The sequence below is a fragment of the Cnephaeus nilssonii genome (assembly GCF_951640355.1).
Source record: "Cnephaeus nilssonii genome assembly, chromosome: 3".
NCBI classification, from domain to species: Eukaryota; Metazoa; Chordata; class Mammalia; order Chiroptera; family Vespertilionidae; genus Cnephaeus; species Cnephaeus nilssonii.
In genome coordinates, this window is record NC_137074.1 from 58,024,476 (window position 1) to 58,049,279 (window position 24,804).

The 24,804-nt window shown below is 36.3% G+C and overlaps 1 protein-coding gene and 1 pseudogene across 2 annotated transcripts in view; one reads left to right on the plus strand and one right to left on the minus strand.

Moving 5' to 3' along the window:
• The window catches only part of STXBP5L (syntaxin binding protein 5L), a gene marked incomplete at its 3' end in the record, with an annotated part of 214,250 nt that overhangs the window by 101,311 nt on the left and 88,135 nt on the right, over positions 1 to 24,804 (minus strand). Inside the window, exons 11-15 of the mRNA XM_079766307.1 lie at positions 24,505 to 24,659; positions 20,468 to 20,540; positions 8,735 to 8,882; positions 7,797 to 7,864; positions 191 to 235 (exon numbers count right to left, since the gene is read on the minus strand). Coding sequence (XP_079622433.1) covers positions 191 to 235; positions 7,797 to 7,864; positions 8,735 to 8,882; positions 20,468 to 20,540; positions 24,505 to 24,659 — 489 coding nt within the window. The remainder of the gene's footprint in view (positions 1 to 190; positions 236 to 7,796; positions 7,865 to 8,734; positions 8,883 to 20,467; positions 20,541 to 24,504; positions 24,660 to 24,804) is intronic.
• On the plus strand, positions 17,485 to 18,099 carry LOC307097075 (eukaryotic translation initiation factor 4E-like; annotated as a pseudogene). Its single transcript has one exon. The product of its transcript is annotated as a eukaryotic translation initiation factor 4E-like (transcript).

Sequence of the window (24,804 nt, forward strand, 5' to 3'; positions counted from 1 at the left end):
GTCTGTTTATATTATGCAAGTAAAGCACAGTAGATATTCTTTACTAGTAAAGTGACCTAATAATATAGGAAATAAGTTTTTGTAACACAACTATGTATGTATGCTAAAAATGTATCTGAAATATTATTCAAATAATTAATGAGTACATATTAACCAAGTGCTTCCTGTTAAGAGGGAAAAAACTTAAAACTTACTTGCAGAAGCATCCCAAAATTTTATTGATCCATCTGCATGACTAGATGAAAAATAAATTAGCATTAATTAAAGTATATTAAATTAAAAAAATCATTCTAAAAGTATAAAATTTGAGTTACTGTTAAAATTCAATTTAAAAATACTGTTCCAATGAAAACTAGAGTACACTAAATCATTTCTAAGCTCAAGACAATGGTTTACATTTAGAACAATACATTAAAATCTAAATTTAAGAAAGAACAATAATTACTTAGATTTTACTCTGAGAAGATTTTGTGTGTAATAAGAGAGCAATGAAAATGGATCTATGGGAAAAAAATATTTTTTAATATAAAATTGTTTACACTCAATAAAAAAGATAGTTGGGGCAATTTTGATTATGTTAAAATAATTTTGAAATGACTATCATGGTGAAATTAAAGTTTCAAATTATAAAAATCAAATTCTTAAACCTAACTATAATTTTATCATTATATGGTCATAAATAATAGCAATTCTATAAGAACTTACCAAGAAAACAAAATAGGATAAAATACTTCCCAACACATTTTATGAGGTCAGTTTTATCCTGATACCAAAACCAGGAAAAAACATTACAAGAAAATTACAAATTAATATTCCTCAAGCATGGGCATAAAAACTGTCAACAAAATATTAGCAAACCAAATGAAGGAATAAATAGAAAGGATCATACATCATAACTAGGTGGGATTTATCCCAGGAATGCAAGGCCAGTGAAACATTAAAAAAAATCATATTGTAATTCATCATACTAAAAGATTAAAAAAGAAAAAACACATGATCATCTCAATAAATGCAAAAAAAAGCATTTGACAAAAATTACCATTCATTCATGAAAAACAAAATATACAACCCTCAACAAACTAGGAACAGAAAACTTCTTCAACCTGCTAAAAAGCATCTAGGAACAACCTTCAGATCCCACATATAAATGAAATCATATAGTATCTGTCTTTCTCTGTCTGACTTATTTCACTTAAGATAATATTCTCCAGGTCCATCCATGTTGCTGCAAATGGCAAGATTTCATTCTTTTTTATGCCTGAGTAATATCCCATTGTATACATGTGCTACATCTTCTTTATTCATTCATCTATTGATAGACACCCAGGTTGCTTCCATATCTTGGCTATCCTAATATATTAAAAACACTGTGTCCATCACATCTGCAACGACCGGGAGGCTCGACCGTTCGCCAGGCTGCACGCACAGCAAGCGAGCGGGCTGAACTGCTGACCTCTTCAGAGAGAGAGAGAGGCGGGGCTGATCAGCAGTGGCAGCAGCTGCTGGTGAGGCCTGGATAGGGAAGAAGGGTGATCAGACCCTGCTTCTCTCTCCCTCGCCAGCAGCCCAAGCCTCTCTCTCTCTCCCAGAGGTCAGCAGTTCAACCACTCGCCAGCAGCTTGGGGCAGCTGCTGATTAGCCCCGCCTCTATGATCAGGCCTGGAGATAGGCCCGGAGATGCTCACTGGCATAGAAACCGACCAATCAGAACCAAATCTGGGTGAATTGCAAGGAGCCAATGGCTGCTAGGAGGTGGAGCTTTTGACGCTGACTGGCATAGAAACCGACCAATCAGAACCAAATTGGCCAGCAGAGGAGGGCAGGTTGGGGGCGAGATCAGGCCAGCAGAGGAGGGCAGTTGGGGGCGAGATCAGGCCAGCAGGGAAGGGCAGCTGGGGGGTGAGATCAGGCCGGCAGGGGAGGGCAGTTAGGGGTGATCAGGCAGGCAGAGGCAGTTAGGGGTGATCAGGCCGGCTGAGAAGGGGAGTTGGGGGTGAGATCAGGGTCGGCAGGGGAGAGCAGTTGGGGGCAAGATCAGGCCGGCAGGAGAGGGCAGTTGGGGGGGGGGGGGGGGGGGACCAGGCCAGCAGGGAGGGCAGTTGGGGCGATCGGGCTGGCAGGGGAAAAGTTAGGTGTTAATCAGGCCGGCAGGGGAGCAGTTAGGGGGTGATCAGGCTGGCAGGCAGAAGCAGTTAGGGGCAATCAGGCAGGCAGGCAGGCGAGCAGTTAGGAGCCAGCAGTCCCGGATTATGAGAGGGATGTCTGACTGCCAGTTTAGGCCCAATCCCTGTGGGCCTCTAGTTGTAAATAATGCTACAATGAACACAGGGGTGCTATATATCTTTTCAAATTGTTTTCATTTTCTTTGGATAAATACCCAGAAGTGGAATTCCAGGACCATATGGTAATTTTAGCTTTAATTTTCTGAAGAATCTGCATTCTGTTGTCCACATTAGCTCACTAATTTAAATTCCCACCAAAAAGTACACAAGGGTTCCCTTTTCTCAATATCTCAATATGAGGTGATATCTCATTATAGTTTGGATTTACATTTGTCTGATGATTAGTAATGGTGAGCATCTTTTCATGTGTCTGTTGGCCATCTATAAGTCCTCTTTGGAGAAATGTCCATTTGGATCCTCTGCCCATTTTTTAATTGGATTTTTTAAATGTTTAATTCTATGTGTTCTTCACATACTTTTGATATTAACCCCATATCAGACATAACATTTTTCATCCTCTTTTTTTTCTTCTGACTCTATAATTTCATATTAGCTATTTTCTAGTTCACTGATTATTCTGATTAAGTCTGAAGTTGATCCCTTCTAGTAAATTTTTCAATTCAATTATTGTATTCTTATGCTCCAGACTTTTTTTCATTCTTTTTATAGTTTCTCTTTGTTTATATTCTCATTTCACTCATGCCTCATTTTTAAAAATTTCATTTAGTTGTTTATCTGTGTTCTCTGGTAGTGCACTGAGCTTTATAAATATAATTATTTTGAATTATTTGTCAGTTAATTCACAGATCCCTATTTCTTTTATTGTTGTTAATCCTTACCTGAGGATATTTTCCCATTGCTTTTAGATAAAGTAGAAGTGAGGGAGAGAAGGAAGAGAAGACAGGGGAGAGGAGAGAAGGAGGGAGGGAGAGAGCGAGGAAGGGACATTAAAACATCAGTGTGAGAGAGACATATCAATTGGTTGCCTCCTGCATGTGCCCCAACTGGGGCCCGGGAATGAACCAACCCAGGTACTACCCTTGATCAGGAATCAAATCCAATGCCTTTCAGTGTTGGGGCTGATACTCTAACCACTGAGAAACACTAGCCAGGACACAGATCTCTTTTTCTTGAGGGTCAGTTTCTGTATATTTTATTCCTTGATTGGGTCACAACTCCCTTTTTCTTTGTGTGCCTGATACCTTGTTGGGAATTTGTCGTTTGAAAAATACAGTCTCCTCTTATGAACTGGCTTTGTATAGGAGAAGACCTTTACCAATCAGCTTAGGTAGAAATCTTTGGGACTCTCAAATCTTCTATGGACTTGTGTTTATATAATTTCCCAATTAGATAAGTTTGCTGGTTTTCTTCAGGAGCTTGTAGTCTCATGCTCCCTCTATTGTCTATCTTCAGTATTGCAAGTTTGGGGGGGGGCACTTCAACAAACACTGAGCTCCTCTTTGCTCTCTGCAGCCCCCAGGGAACCAAGTTCCATCAGTACTCAGATTCAGGTGAGACAGAAACTAATCTCTTGGAGAAAACCCTGAAAAGCAGGAATACTGGGTATACATTCTACTTCTCTTATTCCTTCTGATGAGAGAAGGTGCAAGCTGGGCTTTCCTCCTAAACAGGAGCTGTGCCAATTTTATGAAGAAGCTGACATAGTTGAAATAAAGTTCAATGGCTATTTTAACCCATTTCAATGTGGCTGAACTTGGCTTTGAGTTTGCCTGGGCACTACAACTTTTTACTGGTTTCTCAAGTTTTCATAAAAAACTTTTGGACCACATATTGTTATGTCAGTGTCTCCATTGGGGAACAAGGTCTAGGACTATCCTGATATCTTGCTGATGTCACTCTCCATAATTATTTTATAGAGTATTTTTTCAATTCCTTTTCTCTCAACCTGACCATACTGTTATATTTAAAGTGAATGTATTGTAAATAGCATGAAGTTGGATCATAATTTTTTTTCTGGTATTGCCATATATGTTTTGTTTTGTTTTAAATTTCTTTATTGATTAAGGTATTACATATGTATCCTTATTCCCCCATTACCCCGCACCTCTCATTCATGCCCTCACTCCCCTGTTGTCTGTGTCCATTGATTAGGCTTATATGCATGCATGTAAATCCTTTGGTTGATCTCTCCCTCTTGTCCCCACTGTCCCCTACCTTCCCTGAGGTTTGACATTCTGATTGATGTTTCTCTGTCTCTGGATCTATTTTTGTTCATCAATTTATGTTGTTCATTATATTCCACAAATGAGTGAGATCATGTGATATTTATCTTTCTCTGCTTGGCTTATTTCACTTAGCATAATGCTCTCCATTTCCATCCATGTTGCTGCAAATGGTAAGAACTCCTTTTTTACCGCAGGGTAGTATTCCATTGTGTAGATGTACCACAGTTTTTTAATCCACTCATCTGCTGATGGACACTTAGGCTGTTTCCAAATCTTAGCTATGGTGAATTGTGCTGCTATGAACATAGGGTGCATATATCCTTTCTGATTCGTGTTTCTAGTTTCTTGGGATATATTCCTAGAAGTAGGATCACTGGGTCAAATGGGAGTTCTATTTTTAGTTTTTTGAGGAAACTCCATACTGTTCTCCACAGTGGCTGCACCAGTCTGCATTCCCACCAGCAGTGCACGAGGGTTCCTTTTTCTCCGCATCCTCGCCAGCACTTGTCATTTGTTGACTTGTTGATAATAGCCATTCTGACAGGTGTGAGATGGTACCACATTGTTGTTTTGATTTGCATCTCTCTGATGATTAGTGATTTTGAGCAGGTTTTCATGTCTCTTGGCCTTCCTTCTGTCTTCTTTCGAAAAGTGTCTATTTAGATCAGTTGCCCATTTTTTGATTGGGTTATCTTCTGTTAAGTTGTATGAGTTCTCTGTAAATGTTGGAGATTAAACCCTTATCGTTGATATCATTGGCAAATATGTTCTCCCATGCAGTGGGCTTTCTTGTTGTTTTATTGATGGTTTCCTTTGCTGTGCAAAAGCTTTTTATTTTTATGTAGTCCCATTTGTTTATTTTCTCTTTAGTTTCCATTGCCCTAGGAGCAGTATCAGTGAAGAAATTGCTGAGGCATATGTCTGAGATTTTGCTGCCTGTGGATTCCTCTAGGATTTTTATGGTTTCCCATCTTATGTTTAAGTCCTTTATCCATTTTGAGTTTATTTTTGTGTATGGTGTAAGTTGGTGGTCTAGTTTCATTTTTTTGCATGTATCTGTCCAATTTTCCCAACACCATTTATTGAAGAGACTGTCTTGACTCTGGATCATAATTTTTAATCCTCTCTGCCAATCTGTGAATTTGAATTGGTGTATTTAGAGCATTTAAACTTAAACTTCATGTTTTTTTCCTGCCTGCCTATGGGTTAACTGAATTATTTTAGTCATCAATTTTGGTGTGTCAGTGTTTTTCAGTATATCTATTTGCACTGGTTTGTTTTTAATGGTTGCTTAAAGTATAACAATTTATCACAATCAACTGGTGTCATATTACCATTTCCAGGGGAGTATGAAACCCCCACCTTCCTTTACATTACTTTACCATCTCCTATTTATACTTGTCTTAAAGATTTCCCCTCTACATATGTGAATTACATCAGACAATGTAACTATAATATTTATTCAACCATGAAATATAATTTTTAAAAGTCAAGAGGAAAAAAGCCTATTGTTTTTGCTTACTGTGTTTTTTCCTTCCTTCTTGATATTCCAGGGTTCCTTCTTTAATCATTTGCTTTCTGCTTAGAGAACTTCCTCTAGCTACTGTTTTAGGGTAGGTCTGATGCTGAAAACTCTGTTTCCTTCTGAGAAACTGTTGATATTTCCTTCCTTCCTGAATGATTATTTGTTAGGTATAGAGTATTTTGGGTTGCCAGTTTTTTTCTAGCAGCACTTGAAATTTAGTTTTCCTTCTGGCCTCTACAGTTTCTGAGGAGAAATTCACCATCATTCATAGGGTGACTACAGGATTTTGCCCTATAGTCATTTCTCTTTTGTTTTCATATTTTTTTTCTTAGTGTAATGTTCAGAGGTTTGACTATGATGTGACTTGTGGGTTTCTTGTGATTCATTCAGTTTCTGGAATCTATAGGTTCATGTCTTCTGCCAAATTTGGAAAGATTTCAGTAATCATTTCCTTACATACATTTTTTAGTCCTGTTCGCTCCTTATTCACTGGATTTCCACGGATACAAAAGTAGAGGATATGGGGCTCATTACTGCTTGGCAGTGGTGAAAATTCTGGCCCCCCACATGACTCCTGTAACCCCACAGATGATGGGTTTCATCACCACCAAGCAGAGTTAAAAGTCCCAGATTCCTACTCAGCCTTAGTTCAGTGTCAGAAAATGATACTCCTCTCAGGAGGAAACTGAAGCACCTTTTTACAGCCTAATGAGGTTGAAAATCTAGGCTCCCCAGTCTGCCTTTGCTTGAGTGAGTTGGGATGACAATTAGCTGAAGTAGAGGGATTATTTTCTAAAAGTTTTCTGTATCAATAGGTTACCCCTTTGCTCATCCTTTGGCTAGAGAGAACTAGCTTTTGTTAGTGTTTGGTTTGTTTGTGACCATTGGCAGATCTAGGTTGCCAGCTTCTTCAGCTCCAATTCTGGAATATATAAGGCAAAAAGAAAACCCAGGAAACTTACCACCATGTCATTCCGTAGAACTTGGGAGCCTTGCCAGTCTGACTCTCCACCTTTTCCAGTCATATTATGTTTGTTTAATATATAATATTCAGGGTATTTAGCTGTATTTAGTGGGAAGAATAGGGAAAAGTACATCTACTCTACTATCCCATTAGCAGAACACCTTATTATCTTTTAAATCTCATCTTTATCTGTTGCTATGTCTCTATTTTCATTCTGAATATTAGAGCGTTTAGTAGGCTGCTATAGAAAATGGTAACATTTCTGGTGTTATAAATTTTGAAGCATACTTTATATAACTACCTGATGGGACTATAGAACAATGACTTGGCAAGAACCAAGAGATGTTGTTAAGGGCCTTTCTAAAGCTAATAATCTGATTTCCAAAGGAATTCTTCCTTGACTAGTCTCTTGTAATTTTTCTTTCTTTTACTTTCTCCTACCCTTACAATCTACACTTAATTATTTTTGTTGTATGTCTATGTTTTCAGTGGTTTCATTCTATCTTCCACCAACGTTATAATCTTTGGATAGCATTTGTGTCTTATATTTTTACTTTTACTTGAACAGTCAATCTGCCTAGAGCAGTGATGGCGAACCTATGACACGCGTGTCAGCACTGACACGCGTAGCCATTTCTGATGACACGCGGCCGCTGAGGTGGCCGCATGCAGAGGATGAAACATTTGCTGCTCCTGAGGATGAAACATTTGCGAAATAATGTTTTTTCCTCAAAGTGACACACTACCCGAGTTATGCTCAGTTTTTTGGCGAAGTTTGACACACCAAGCTCAAAAGGTTGCCCATCTCTGGCCTAGAGCATAATTATGAGAAATTGTAAAAATTCAATCAAATGTATTTGATAATAAATTGATAAACTTAAAAATCACAGCCCACTTACCCAGTAATAATAATTTCTGGATATGTCTGTGTCCCAAGGTTCCAAGCTCCTCCAGTGATTGGCCACTCCTAAACATATTATCCAGGAAAAATTTATGTTTACTTTTAAAATTTGAGTAACTTATACATTTTAAGTGAAAATATTTTAAAATAAAAGATTTCCTTATAAGTCAGTAGCTATAAAGTAATGGAGGATGAAGTATGTAGCTATCCTTTAATTCTTTCAACCAAATGTGTAATTCCAAATGTATAATTCCATCACCTTTAAAAATATTGATTTTAACAAAGATTAAAAAGTCAAAGAAGTTTTTTCAATCATAAAAATATAGTGTTACATTTGCCACATAATCTGTGTACTGCCAAACTATTCTGGTGCCATTTAACACGGAATACAATGTAAATTGTGCCCTCCTTGAGTTGTCTACCCCCAAAGCCCTGTACAAATAATAGAAAACATAATAGGTGGTCTACTACAATTGTAAGTATTTGAATCCTGTAGATGAAATTCCAGAAAGTTATTTAACAAATGGCTTTTGATAATTATGTCTTGTTAATCACTGATTGATAAAAAGTGATTAACTAGGAAGAGTAGACTTAAATTTCTTAAAACATAATCCTTCACCCAAAATAACTAAGTTATATCTTATAAGCCAAATCTTTTCTTTTAAATATATGTTTAATATATATATATATACACATACATATATATATAATAGATAAGTATATATAAAATATAATAAATTTATATTCCTGTAGGTTTAAAGCTATGTAGCATTTAGGAAATTTGAATTCCAGAGGTTATGTCTTTTACTGATTCCAGCTTGTAATCTCAAGAAAATTTTTCAAGTCTTTTATGGAAAGTCTGAAAACAATATAACAAAAAATGTAATCACATGATATGAATATGAATACAAGATCATTTATTTTTGTTACTTTTACCTTATTACTGTATCCTTGTTTTTTATGCTTGACTCCTATAGCGTAGAGTACTAGTATCAAATCTGGTGGGCAATCAGCAAAGTAGGCTGTGCATGTAACTGGTGATTCGTGTATGTCCATGGAATATGGATTTTCAAAGATTGGAAAGCTAATAGGTAAACACAATATATTAAGTTCATTTTGCAATGACAAAAAATAAAATAACTTTTATAAATCACCCTAAAATATTCTATATTTTAATTATGTATTTCACTTAATTATTTTAAGCATCATAAAACAAGAATTATATGAATAACAATGATTTTTAAGTACTTATCCATAAAATGAAATATAAATATTGGTAGAATTTTACTTGAATAATGAATTTTCTTTCTATAATTCAAAAATCCCACAGTAGTATTACTTTTATCTAAATATTTATATAACATACTTATAAGTATTAAAATATCTTCTTAGTAAGTTTGACATGTTTTTCAAGAGAGGTAATATTTAAGTGAGGTTTTTGTTTTTGTATTTTTTTGCAGGAGTAAGTGAAAGATGTGCATGATTATAGCATGTTTAAGATAATTTCCTATGCAAACTAGAGAACATAGTGAGAATGCAGACTTATGAATTCAGTAAATTTCATATCCTCAAGCCTACTATAATTTTAAGAGGCATATAAGTTTAATAGGACCAAATTAATAATTCTTATAGCCACAATATATTGTGCAGCTCTTATGTATCAGATGTACCAGGCACTGCAGTAGAAGGAACCAAATATTATTCTACGTTCCATCTATTCCAGGTTTGTGTAATCATGTTACTTCTGATATAATCTGTATTTGGGGGACTATTAAAAATAATTTCCCAGCCCTAGTTGGTTTGGCTCAGTGGATAGAGCATCAGCCTGTGGAGTGAAGGGTCCCAGGTTCAATTCTGGTCAAGGGCACATGCCCAGGTTGCAGGCTCGATCCCCAGTAGGGGGCGTGCAGGAGGCAATCAATCAATGATTCTCATCATTGACGTTTCTCTCTTCCTTCCTCTCTGAAATCAATAAAAATATATTTAAAAAATAAAAATAATTTCCTCCCCTCACTGTTAGGAACTTAATAAATAACTTAGTTCAATCTTCAGAGAATATGGTGTGTGTGTGTGTGTGTGTGTGTACTTGCTACAGATAGTTTCCCAGATAGGAATGGCAGTATATGCAAAATCAGGTGGGAAGAACCAAGCTATGTTTAAAAAATGGCAAGTAGGTTAAATTGCATGGATCAGAGATCCCCTCTTTCAGAGTAGAAATTACCAACATTTCATAGATGGAAGAATTGAAGTAAAATAAATGGATCACCTTAAAGATCAGATCTACAACTTGGCATCTGATAATAGCAAGTGGTTGCAATGATAGACTCCTGACAAAGTGAACAATATTGTAAAAATGTTTGGGGGAAATATTTTAGTATATTGATAAAGAGCATAGAAAAAGATATTTAAGAAAGAAACAATAACTAAATGTGTACTATAGGAATTTAGATGTAAAAGTATAAATTGGTTGCTGTGGAAATGTAAACAAAGCTACAAATCCAAGAAACCAAGAAAAGAAAAAAATTTGTAAGCCCTAATGTTTGCTTTTATGTAGAAGATTAAATATGGGGGTAGAAGGAAGGAAGGGAGGAAGGGAGGAAGGGAGGAAGGAAGGAAAGAAGGAAAGAAGGAAAGAAGGAGAGAAGGAAAGAAGGAAAGAAGGAAGAAAGGAAGGGGAAAAAGAGCCCAGAAGTTACAATCAAGATGGCAGAGAAGATGGAAGCTGCACTCATGTCCTCCCATTACCACATCAAAATAATAACTAAATTATAGCACAATCAACCTGAATTAGCATCTGAAGATTAGGAGAACGTAAGTCATATAAGATATATAAAAGATGACACATAGAGACTGGTAGAAGGGGAGGAGACACAAAGTGAACCGGCCTTGCTCCTACATGTAGTAATTGAGGATCCAGAGGGATATCTCCCCTGAGGAGTGAGGAGTTTCAGTCCCCCACCAGGCTACCCAGCCTGGAACACCAGTGCCAGGAAGAGGAGCTCACATAACATCTGGCAGTGCAAATCAGCCAGGCTCCCATCCCCCACAAGTACCCATCAATAGTTGAGTGGGTAACCCATCAATAGGTGAGTGGGTAAAGAAGTTGTGGTATATATACAATGAAATATTATTTGGCCATAAAAAAAGAATGTTGACAGGATAGGTGGATCTAGAAGTTATTTATTATGCTAAGTGAAACTTAAACAGAGAAACACAAATACCATATGACTGCTCTTATAAGTGGAATCTAAAGAAAAAAAAGAACAAACAAAACAGAAACATATTCCTAGATACAGAGAACAAAATGTTGGTTGACAGATGGAAAGGGGTTCAGGGGAAGGGTTAAAACAGTGAGGAGATTTAGTACAAACTGGTAGTTATAAAATAGTGATAAGGATGTCAAAGTACAGTATAGGAAATATAGTTATTAATATTGTAATAACCATGTATGGTGCTAATGGGTACTGGAAATATCGGAGGGGGGGGATCATTTTGTAAAGTATATGATTATCTAATCACTATGCTGTACACTAAAAAATAATACAAATGATATTGAAAGTAAAGTGTAACTGAAAAATTAAACTTCTAAAAATATATTTAATTAAAAAAATAAAAATATAGGGTGGAATTAAAAAAAGAAAAAATGGTGTCTGGGTTTCTAGTACAGATGGCGAAGTATGTAAATACAGTACTCACCTCCTCTCATGACCACATCAAAATTACAACTAAACTACAGAACAACCCACCATGGAGACCCACCTAAAGTCTAACTGGACAGAAGTCCTATAAATAAGGATACAAAAGAAGCCACGTTGAGTCTGGTATTAGGGAAGAAGAGGTGGAAAGGACTGGCCCCACACCTATTTGTGGCAGTTCAAAATCAGCAGGAATATCTGGGCTCAAAGATCCTCCCTCGGAAGCAGGGAGTCCAAACTCCCCATCAGGCTCCCCAGCCCAGGGCTCCACAACCAGGAAGAGAAGCCCCCATAACTTCTGGCTCTGAAAACCAGCAGAGATTGTGGCTGAGTTAGAGGGCCCCTGGAGTCACAGGCATTCTTCTTACAGGACCCAAACACAAACTTATTGCTGATGGATTCAATTACTCTGAGCTCCAGCAGTGCAGTGGCAACTCAAAAGATGCCAGGAACATACAGGGAGGAATTGAATTGTCTTGCTTCAGGGCAAGAGCTAGAGTGGAAACTTTTTTCCCCCAGACAAAAGTACTGACAGAAGCCATTGCTTCTTTGCTAAATCCTTCCCATGTGGGTGCAGGTGGGCACCATATATGAATCTCCTTCAACCTGGCTAATACTGCCCCCACCCTACTGATTCCATTAGACCCACAGCACCCAACTTCTGGACCCATCCAAATCACTTCCAGTGACTTTTCCATACAAATGGCCTATAGCGACTCATGCTGTGGAATTTCCTAAAATCTCTCAAAGGTTCACAACCCCAAACAAGCATCATGTGCCCTTTAGGTGCTCTGTACCTTTTGCTTAGCAGTCCCAAGCTCACCACTAGCAACAGCTTGCCTCATTTCACAGAGTAGCCTCTCCCAGGCACCTTCAAGCCCAGCACAAGTGGCATCCACCTGCAGATCACTTTGAAGCTAATATCAAGTGGCCGTGGGTATGGCACAGGCAGCAGTGACTTAGGCCTGCACCTCCCAAGAGGCCATAGGACCAATACACCAAGTGGCCAGCTTCAAACCACCCAACCACCTCCACAAATGATACACTCAAAGGGAAAACTGAGCAGGCAAAGCGAATTTTACTCCATAGGGCAGTGATGGGCAACCTTTTGAGCTTGGTGTGTCAAACTTCGCCAAAAAACTGAGCATAACTCGGGTAGTGTGTCACTTTGAGGAAAAAACATTATTTCGCAAATGTTTCATCCTCAGGAGCAGCAAATGTTTCATCCTCTGCATGCGGCCGCCTCAGCGGCCGCGTGTCATCAGAAATGGCTACGCGTGTCAGTGCTGACACGCGTGTCATAGGTTCGCCATCACTGCCATGGGGTAAGCCTCTGTGTGACAGCTCCTCTAGTGTAGTCACAGCCAGTCCTCACAATCAATCAGCCTGAAGGTCAATCCCTACCATTGATGTGCCAACTATAATCAAGGCTCAACTATAACAGGACACACACAACCCAAATAGGGTACACACCTGGAACACTGACTCAGGTGAACTGTGCCACTACACCCCACAGGAGACCTACTACATAAGGCCACTCTACAAAGACTGGTAAGTGTAGCAGCTCTACCTAATACATAGAAAGAAATACAGAGAGGCAGCCAAAATAGGAAAACAAAGAAACATGTCCTAAGTGAAAGAACAGAACAAAACTCCAAAAAAACAACTATACCCAATGGAGAAGAGAAAGCTGTAAGATTCAGAGTTCAAAATACTGGTTAGAAGGATGCTCAAGGATCTCAGTGAGAACTTCAACAAAGATATAGGAAACATAAAAATGGAAAAAGAAAACATAAAAAGTACTAGTCAGAAATGAAGAATACATTGGAGGGAATCAACAGATTAGATGAAGCAGAGAATTGAACCTGCAATTTAGAAGATAAAGTAACAGAAAACACCAAATCAGAACAGCAAAAAGAATAAAGGATACAAAAATATGAAGACAGTTTTAGGGTTCTGTGGGACAACATCAAACATTCCAACATTCACATCGTATGGGTACCAGAAGGAGAAGAGAGAGAACAAGGAAGTGAAAACCTATTTGAAGAAATAATAATGAAAAAATTCCCTAATCTGGTGAAGGAAATATACATACAAGCCCAGGAAGCACAGAGAGTCCCAACCAAGATGAACCCAAAGAGGCCCACACTAAGACACATCTTAATTAAAATGCTAAAGTTTAACCCTTTGCACTCGCTTGCTTTTTTCTCGATTCCTTTATTCTACTCGGGATTTAATTTTTTAAATACCCCAGATTTTACAAAGCACGGCAATAAAAAACTGGAGTTTCTTTTCATACAAACTTATTTATTTGGATTTTTAAATATTTCAAATTATTGATACATTCAAAGAGTATAAAAAGAGCTGCTACCGATGCTAACCGTGTCGAATCACACTCGACATCCGAGTGCAAAAGGTTAAAGACAAAGAGAAAATCTTAAAATCAGCAAGAGAAAAGCAGTAAGTTACTTATAAGGGAGCTCCTTTAAGACTGACAGCTGATTTCTCAACAGAATATTTGCAGGCCAGAAGAGATTGGCATGATATATTCAAAGAGGTGAAAAGCAAGGACCTACAACCAAGATTACTACCCAGCAAAGTTATTGTTTAGGATCAAAAGAGAGATGAAGAGCTTCCCAGACAGGAAAAAGCTAAAAGAGTTCATTATCACCAAACCAGTATTACAAGAAACATTGAAGAGTCTTCTTTAAGAAGAAAAAATAAAAATATTAATAATAAAAGGGAAATTAACAATATATCTATCAATAATTACTTTAATTGAAAATTGATTAAATGCTCCAATCAAAAGACATAGGGTGATTGAAAGTAAAGGGATGGAAAAATATATTTCACAAAAATAAAAACGAAAAAAGTAAAAGAGCTGGGGTAACATTACTTATACCTGATTAAATAAACTGTAAAACAAAGATTTTAACAAGAGACAAAGAAAGGCCCAATAATTCCACTCCTGGATATTTATCTGAGGGAACTCAACACACTAATTTGAAAAGTTATATTTATCCATATGTTCACTGTAGCACTGTTTATAATAGACAAGATATGGAAGCAAACTAAGTGTCCATCAAGAGATGAATGGATAAAGAAGTTGTGGTACATATACACTGAGTGGCCAGATTATTATGTCCACCCCATCAGTACTTTGTTGGGCCACCTTTTGCCTTCAATACTGTGGCAATTCTTATTGGCATTGACTCCACGAGATGTTGAAAGGTGATGCGAGGAATTTGACACCATGCCTGTTAGCACTATCCAGTTCTGTGAGATTTGATGGTTGTAGAACCAGCTGCCTGATGGCTCTTTTAACTTCGTCCCACAAATGCTCAATTGGATTGAGATGTGGTGATTGTGGGGGCCACCTAAGCATGGTAAAGTCTCCCTCATGTTCTTGAAACCACTCCTGCACAATACGAGCACAGTGGCATGGTGCATTGTCTTGTTGGAAGAAGCCATCTCCACTGGGATATGCCATCAACATGATAGGATGAACTTGATCAGCAACGATACTTAGGTATGTTGTGCTATTCAGACGTTGTTTCACACAAATTAAAGGGCCCAAATCATGCCAGGAAAACATGCCCCAAACCATAACACTGCCCCACCAGCTTGAAGGGTTGTACTCATGCATGTGGGATGCATGCTTTCATGCTGTTTCCGCGAAATTCTCACTCTGTATGATGCAACTGGAAACGTGATTCATCAGACCATATGACTTTTTGCCAATGCTCGACTGTCCAATTCTTGTGTTCCTGTGTGAACTGGAGACGTTTTATCTTGGTAACTGCAGACAGCAAAGGTGTTCAAACAGGCCTTCGGCTTCCATATCCCATACGATGCAGTGTATGGCTAATTTGCCTACAAACGTCAGGTGGTCATAATAATCTGGCCACTCAGTGTATATGCAGTGGAATATTACTGAGCCATAAAAAATGAAATATTGTTATCTGCAACAACATGGATAGATCTAGAGGATATTGTGCGGAGTGAAATAAATCAGAGAAAGTTAAATGCCATATAATATCACTTATATGTGAAATACAAAAAAAACAAAATAAGTTGACAAAGTTATAACTACAGAGAACATTTTGATGGTTGCCAGATAGTAGGAGGGTTGGGGAATTCGGGAGAAAGGGGAAGAGATTAATATAGTACAAATCGATAATTACAAAGCAGTCATGGGGATGTAAAGTATACTAGGTGTACCGGTTAATAATGTGGATTTTGTAATCAAAGAAAACACGATTATTCCAAGAGAAACATCAAAAGTGCTTTATTCAAAGTAATGTCCATCGCTAGCTACACATTTCCCCCATCTTTCAGGTAATTTGTGGATACCGTCCCAATAGAACTTTTCTTGTTTTGAGGCAAACCATTCAGAGACCCAATTTTCCACTTATGTTTTGAAGTGCTGCTCAGAAAGTTCGTGTGCCATCAATCAGATCAAGTGGTAATCTAAAGGAGTAAGGTCTAGTGAATATGGCGGGTAGGTTAATACTTCCCAGGCAAGACCTTTTAATGTGTCTTTAACTGGTTTTGAAGTGTGTAATGGTGCGTTATCATGAAGCAAAATTACATTGCTGTGTCTTCTGGCCCATTCTGGTCATTTTACAATCAAAGCGTGGTTCAAATTAATTATTTGTTGTCAGTAGGTAGTGATCAGAATTAACGGTTTCACCTGGTTATTAAAAGCTCATAATACACCACACCTTCCTGATCCCACCAAACGCGGAGCATTGTCTTCTTTCTGAAGCAATTTGGCCTGGCAGTCGATGTTGATGGTTGATCTGGATCAACCAATGAATTTGTGCATTTGGGATTCTCAAAATAAATCCACTTTTCATCGCCAGTCACAATTCAATGCAAAAAAGACTTTCTTTCATGCCGTTGAAGAAACATTTTACTGATGACTTTTTGGTTTTCCATTGTTTTTCGTTCAATTGATGTGGTACTCATTTTCCTTCCTTTAAAATCTTTCTCATTGCTTGTAAATGATCAGAAATTGTTTGCTAAGTAATGTTTAATCTTTCTGCAAGTTGTTTTTGACTTTGACATGCATCTTCATCCAATAATGCTTGTAATTGTTGGTCTTCAAACTTTTTCGGTTGACCTGGACGTTTTTTGTCTTTCACATCGAAATCAACACTTTTAAAGCATTTAAACCAGTGTTCACAAGTATCTTGAGATGGAGCATGTTCACCATAAGCTTCCTGAAGTATACGATAACTTTAAGCAGCACTTTTCTTCAAAATAAAGTAATGAATTAAAACTTCCTGCAAATGCTCTTTTTTTTTGGCACAAAATTCATCGTTTTTAAGCATAAAAATATATATGATGTTAACACCTTCAGAAAATTTGACATATGAAGTTTTGAAACTTTCTGTCAATACAACAAAATAGCATACATATCCAATCACATATATATCAACATATGTGTAACTCTATCTATTGAAAAATATCTGCATTATTTACCAGTACACCTAGTAGCATTAGAAATATAGGCAATAAAATTTTAATAACTACATATGGTGTCAGATGTGTACTAGATTTATCAGGGCAATCACTTAGTAAGTTATATAAATGTCTAAGCACTATGTTGTACACCTGAGACTAATATTATATGTCAACTGTAATTGAAAAATAAAAAGTTATTTTTAAAAATAGAAAGAGTCCAAATCTGAAATTTAATGTTAACATTAAACATGGCTGAAAGCTAACAATTTTGAAGGGAAAGAGGATATATTCAATTTTTGATGTTAAAATTCTTATAATAGACAATGAAATGGGAATCTCACATAGATTTTAAAACATAGTGCTGAAAAAGATGAAATGTTAAATAAAAACTTGCAAACAAAATATAAGTTCACATACATATAAAAGGTAATGAAAAGCATAAAAATAAATGTATAAAAATGGTAACTTTTGTTATGTGTCTTTTTTACCACAATAAAATTTTAAAACAGAGATCGACCTAAGATGGCTACTATGGAATTGGAAACCACCCAACTCCCAACCCCCTGCCTACAGAATCTAAGCAGGAGGTTGCTAACCCAGAACACTATATTAAATATCCTTTATAGAACAGATAGGTGCTCTAGTTTTAAAAAAATGATAAAAGCAAAATTTGGCAATTAAACCTTTGGCTGATTTCTTAGTTTGTTATTGTTAAAGACTTCTGGGCTCTGTATAACCATATCCAGTTGTCTAGTAATTTAATGCCTGGCTGTGGCTACTGTCCTTTTAAGGATGATATTGAGCCTATAGGGGAAGATGAGAAAAACAAACAAGAAGGATGATGGTTAAGTGCATGGAACAAACAGCAGAGACAAGTGACCTCAAATGCTTTTGGCTAGAGACACTGCTGTGCTTTATTGGAGAATCTTTTGATGACTACAGTGATGATGTATGTGGAGCTGTTATTAATGTTAGAGCTAACAGTGATAAGACAGCAATATGGACTACTGAATGTGAAAATAGAGAAACTGTTACACATATAGGGAGAGTATACAAGAAAGATGTGATTGGTTATCAGTCCCATACAGACACAGCTATTAAGAGGGCTCCACCACTAAAAATGGGTTTGTTGTTTAAGAAGATACCTTCTGAAGGCCAAGAGACACATGAAAACATGCTCAACGTCACTAATTATCCGAGAGATGCAAATCAAAACAACAATGTGGTACCATCTCACACCTGTCAGAATGGCTATCATCAACAAATCAACAAACGACAAGTGTTGGCGAGGATGCGGAGAAAAAGGAACCCTCGTGCACTGCTGGTGGGAATGCAGATTGGTGCAGCCACTGTGGAGAACAGTATGGAGTTTCCTCAAAAAACTGAAAATGGAACTCCCATTTGACCCAGTAATCCCACTCCTGGGAATATATCCGAAGAAACTAGAAACACCAATCAGAAAGGATATATGCACCCCTATGTTCATAGCAGCACAATTCACCATAGCTAAGATTTGGAAACAGCCTAGGTGCCCATCAGCAGATGACTGGATCAGAAAACTGTGGCACATCTACACAATGGAATACTATGCTGCCATAAAAAAGAAGGAATTCTCATCATTTGCAGCAACCTGGATGGAATTGGAGAACATTATGGTAAGTGAAATAAGTCAGTCAATGAAAGAAAAATACCACATGATCTCACTCATTTATGGATAATAAAGAACATTATAAACTTGAACAAAAAGATAGATACAGAGACAGTAAAGCATCAAACAGACTGTCAAATTTCAGGGGGAAGGTTAGGGAGAGGTGGGGGAGATAAGAGATCAATCAAAGGACTTGTATGCATGCATATAAGCATAACCAATGGATGCAAAACTCTGGGGGGTGAGGGCATATATGGGAGTGGGGTGGGGGGGGGCAATGGTAAGATATGTACACATATAATACCTTTAATAAAAAAATAGAAAAAAAAATAAGAAGATACCTTCTGAGTATTCTCATAAGAGACTGCATCAAGCTATTGAGATTTGGGAGCTGAACCAAAACCTCTTCAAAAGCAGAGTTGACTGCATTTAAATTTGATTTTCATGTAAATGTTGCTAAGATATAAGAGAAGTCTCATTTGCCTTTATCATACTCCATGTGGAGACAAAGCCCCGTCTTCACTCTGAGGCCCAGAGTCTGGCAGGAGATAGTCTTTAACCCTTTGCACTCGCTTACTTTTTTCTCGATTCCTTTATTCTAATGCTAACCGTGTTGAGTCACACTCGACATCCGAGTGCAAAAGGTTAAAATAATAAAAAATGGAAAATTTCATCTTTGTCAAAAGCTATGCAGAAGATAAACATGGGAACTATGCAATTCCTTAATAGGATACTTGACCAAATTATATAGATAAGAGATTTTTTACTGAGAAAATTATATCTGATTTGAGATTTATAAGTAAGACATTATTAATGAGAAAAAGAGATTATTCCATGCAGAGGAGTGAGAAATATATAAAAGTTCTGCAAATATAAGAAGCTAAATGAAGCCTTGCTGGTTTGGCTCAGTGGATAGAATTCAGGCCTACAGACTGAAGGCTACTAGGTTTGATTCTGGTCAAGGACACGTACTTTGGCTGCAGTCTTGATTCTGGATCCCCGGCCCTAATCTGGGTACATGCGGGAGGCAACCAGTCAATGTGTCTCTCACGTTGATGTTTCTGTCTCTCTCCTTACCTTTCACTCTCTCTTAAAAAAAAAAATCAATGGAAAAATATCCTTGGTGAGGATTAACAACAACAAACAAAATTAAACATGGGGGGATAAGGACACATATGTAATACCTTAATCAATAAAGAAGAAAAAAAAAGCAGAGCACAGAATGAGGGAAAATCAGTTTTATACCTATCATCATTTACAATGAGTATGTGTAGCAAGGAAGACAGAGTTCATCAATTTCAAGTGTATGTTTTATTGTCCATGTAAAGGAGTGGACAGCACCACTCTTACAGCAATATTTTCTATTTGTTCCCATTGCCCACAACATGAGAAAATTTTTAAAAAGTAAAAGAGGGCCTCCATCTTATCTGCCTCCAACATCCTGTCCTGCTCTTTTGTATTGACTGATGAAGTAGTCCAATAAGACTTTTATCATGTACCATTTTCCTTTAGACTAGCAGATGGCCACATAGTACACTGTACATTTTTTCATAACAGCTGCTTTTGCTTAGGAAAATAGCAGGAATGTGATCCATTTTGTTTGTTCTGATTCTCTAAACATTAGGTGCTGCCTTTAAAATCTCTTTGATGTTCTCAGTGTTCTCTTCACTTTTCCAGTTTAGTTTTCATTATTAAACTTAATTACATTTCTGTAATTCTAGCCAAACAATAGTCCACATAAAAGAATATTTACCATCTAAAAATACTAATGTCAATTATTTATAATGCCCTCCAGTATTCTAACTATAATGAACAGATTTAAAATAGTTAGTGGTATTCTCAACATGCATAACTTACTTGCTTTGTGTCAGGTCAACTACAATGAGATCTTTCTCCAGAAGTACTACGACTGCATAGGGTTCTTGAAATTCTACAAGTTAAAAAAAAAAAAAGTTTTCATATTTCACATTCTATAAAATCACCAAACTTACACTTCCTTTATCTGCTGTACAAATGTTATTTAAATTATTTGAGAAGACCAAAATATGAGCCCAAGTAAGAAGTATGAAGAGTACATTAAAAAACATATAGGTTGTATTTCTCAAACTTAACATTTATGACCATTACAGAGAACAAGAAAAAAAAGAGAAGTTGCATAGCATAGAGTTAAATATATCTCAAAAACAATAAGGTGGTGATAGATTATTTGAGGAGAGTGAGTCTGTCACTTCCCTCTCATAAACAGTTATTCTTCTATAACCTTACATTTTAGATTTAATTTCCTGCCTGCAAGGAGATATACTAAAGAAACAGTAGTTCTGCTTTTCTGATCTATGATACATATTTATTTCCCTATGAGACCAACACTAATACTAAAAAAATTACTTTCTATTCAGTGTGATTTAACATGTTTTTAAAGATTGCCTACTATGTGCTAAATGGTATGCACCTCAAAAAAGCAGAGAATCTAAGGATAGTCTAGGATTTTTCAAGTTCTTAAAATTCAACTCGTTCTTTCTTTATTCATCCCTTCCTTTATTCAATATGTTCTAGAAACTTTGTAAGAACAAAGGACATGTGGAGAATAAAGTTGACAAGGTCCATGTTCTCATGGAGTTTACACTCTAGGGATGTATACAAACCATGAACAAGTAATGTGAGCTATAAAAAAATAACATGGATAACAATATAAGAAATTACTGTGGTTGGAGTGGGAGCATTAATTTAGTTGTAGTGGTCAGGGAAGACATTGCTTTTCATCTATAATAAAGAATAAGGGAAAGCCACAATTAAAGGGTTATTCTCAATTGAAAGAAAAGGTTTTTACAAAAACATTTTACATACATGATATTTGATTCTCAGTAGCTAGAGCAGATATCAATATTTTTCTATTTCATAGGGAAAATTGAGATCCAAAATGGTTACAAGATTAGCACAAGTTTACAAAGCTAGTGATAGAGCTGAAATTTTAACCCAGAATTCCTGACTCTAAATTCCATCCTGCTTTCATTATACCAGCAGTTTCTACTGGCCAGTTCAGTATTTAATCCTAAATTGAACAATCACTTGGCAGTAATTTCATCCACAGTATTCTAGTCTTGGATGGAAAACTGGAATAGATGGCTTTCACGGTCCTTCCAGTCCTGAGAAGCTATAGAAACTATTCGTAAATCATATGCTGTAAGAGAAAAACTAAACCGAAACCCCTAAAACTCCGAAGGAGCGTGTTATTGTTTGGTGCCTATCTATGTGACAGTATGCAGTCATACTGCTTGCTACTCAAACTGTTCTCAAACTGAGGCTCTTTTCCCCTTCTGTCTTATTTCTTAAAGTTGTTTTTCAACATTGTTTCAATACTTCTGGGTTGTTTTTATTTTTTCTTTTGTTTTTCAATTGGAAGAACATTGGGGTTTTATGCTACTAGTTTCTTCTTTTTGTTCTCTCCCCTCTTTAGGAAAATCATCTGTTGAAAAGCACAGATTATTTTTAGGAGACTACATAAGAATTTTAGTAATAGTGGTTGCCTCTGGAAGGGCAGAGAGAGAAAATTTTCATTATATACTGTTGTGTATTGAAGGGTACTTTTCTGGCACTTTCATGTATTATTTTAATTAGAAATAGTTAAAGTACATTTATATTTTACTGAATAAAGTTAAATTATTTCTCCTAACCCTTGACCAAAAAAAAGCTCCATCCTCATTACCACTTCTCTGAAAAGCAGATATATATGTGGCTAAGAAGTTGATTAGACTTTGTTACAATACATTTATAATTTATTTAATATTTCTAGAAATAGTCCTAAAATTTCTACTGATGTACAGAAATTTACATATAAACACACACATAGTGTTTGATTTTTGCAAGCACACATTTTGAGTTTTTATTACTGGCATACACATCTTCTTTCTCTAGGCTCTTTAATTGTGAGGAATTTTCATAAACTCAGTTTTTGGTCCTCTGTTCTTTCTTCCTTTCTTTCTTTATCATTCATTCTCATAAATTCAAAGAATATCTATATTCTGATGTTCATAAATAAATATTAAAGATTTTTCCTATTCTCTAAACAACTCCATAATCAGACTTATCTTTCTCTCCTTCAAAAAAACTATTACTGAATATGTAACCACTATTCTTAAAATTTGTTATCTTTGACTCATCTACCATGTCACTCCTAATCCAATTGTTGACCAAATTCAGTGCATTTTCCTCTTTCAATTCCTACAGGCAGTACTCTGTTTCATATCTTGACCATTTTAAAGCACATATCACAAAAGCCTCCCAGCTGGAATCTGGAATTTTTTTAGATTTCAGTGTCTCTCTTTCTTCAAACTCACAAACTCCTTTTGGATAAATCATACTAAAAACACTGCTTTCTTTCATTTTAGTATTTCCTCACAATTCCTCTGTAGCTCCCTATTTTCAAATACCTCCAAAGGCTTTCAATTATTTATCTAAATTGACCTCATGCTAACCTCACAATTTCTAAAACATTTACTCAATATCCTTTTTCAAGATTCAAGTCATTCTTCAAAGCCTATCTAAATCCTTTTTCCACAAACCTTTGCATGAATAGTTCAGTCACCGACTATTTGACTAGCCTGAAATTAGTGTAATTTAAAAACTTAAGATGTCATATTTTTTAAACTTAAGTCATAATTATCTTCCTCATCTGACCATATTTTATATAATTTGACACCAGAGATCAGTTTCATACTTCATCAGTATTCTCAACAAGTTCTTATAGTATTGAGGCCATAGAAGCATCCCATAAATATTTGTTAACAACACAGGTAATTTATCTATCCCCAGAAATTCTAGAAATAAAGTGCCACTTTGATTGTCATCTCCTATCTACTTAACCCATCTTTAAAACATGAAAGTAAAGAATAAAACAAATTAATATGTATAATAAAACTCACAACTTATCTTCTTAGTTTATAAAGCACATTCACTTTAGCCTTCCAATAATCATTTGGAATCAATATTATTATTTTCTTTCTACAAGTGATAAATAAAACTCAAACATAAAGTGACTACTTATCCAAGGTCACATAGCTAGGAAATGGCAGAGGTAAAATCATAAACCCAAATATTCTGCAAGTCTATGTCTCCAAGTCCGGAGTTCTTTCCCCCATATCTATATGTGGGAATGCATATATACACTATGTTTTAATCATAAACTCATAGTTCCTTTTTTATGTTTCACCCTTTTAAATGTTTAGATTTCATTATTAAAATATTTCATTATTATTAGATTCTATTATATAATTTACATATAGTTTAGATTAATTTTTATGTTTACAAGAAGTCTTTAAATTTGGGCTGATAAAAATATATAAGCACCTCTCCTCCTGAAGATCCTTCAGACAATTATTCTCAAAATTGAAATAAATCACTAACCACACATCAGCAATCCCAGAGTAATCAGAGGTGCTGCAGTTGCATCTGAAGCAAAGCCAGATGTGAAACAGATACAGCACCACCAGAGTTACAGATCACTGATATTAGGTAAGTGCTTTAACTTTGATTGGCTTTAGAATGGGATGGGTGGAGCTGGTCTAGGAGAGACTATTAGGAGACCTCAATTTCCCCAAGTGATTTCACCCTGGACCCCTATAGGACCCTCCCAGCTCAGCTTCCACCATCCTTATCAAAGTTTAAAGCACTTACCTGATATTGAACCTGAAACTCCAGCACTGCTGCACTACATCTGCTTTACTTCCAGTTCGTCAAGTAGGTACAGTTGCAGAACCTGCTCACGCCCCTGTAGCTCACAGTATTGTACCACAGTAGATGTCAGCTGTCAAAACTAAAAATATTTAAGCTTAATTTTGTTAGAAACTTATTTCAAAAAATGATTTTTCAACATAAATAGTTCCATTTTAGTTACTTACCATTCGGATAGGGTGTTTCACATAAAGTTAGAAATTCAACAATAGGATGATCCATTTCAAGTACTGTAATTGCTTTTCCATGCATGATGGTTAAACTTGGTCTTCTGCAAGCTTTGTCATAGGACAGTCCACCAGAAAATATTATAAATGGTTCGCTATATAGGAAAAAAAGTTAATAAGACTGAGAAGTCCTTTTAGATGACACAATGTCACAGAATTGAGCCAATAAACTTGACCAAATTCAGTGCATTTTCCTCTTTCAATACCTACAGGCAGTACTCTGTAGGAATTGAAATGTAA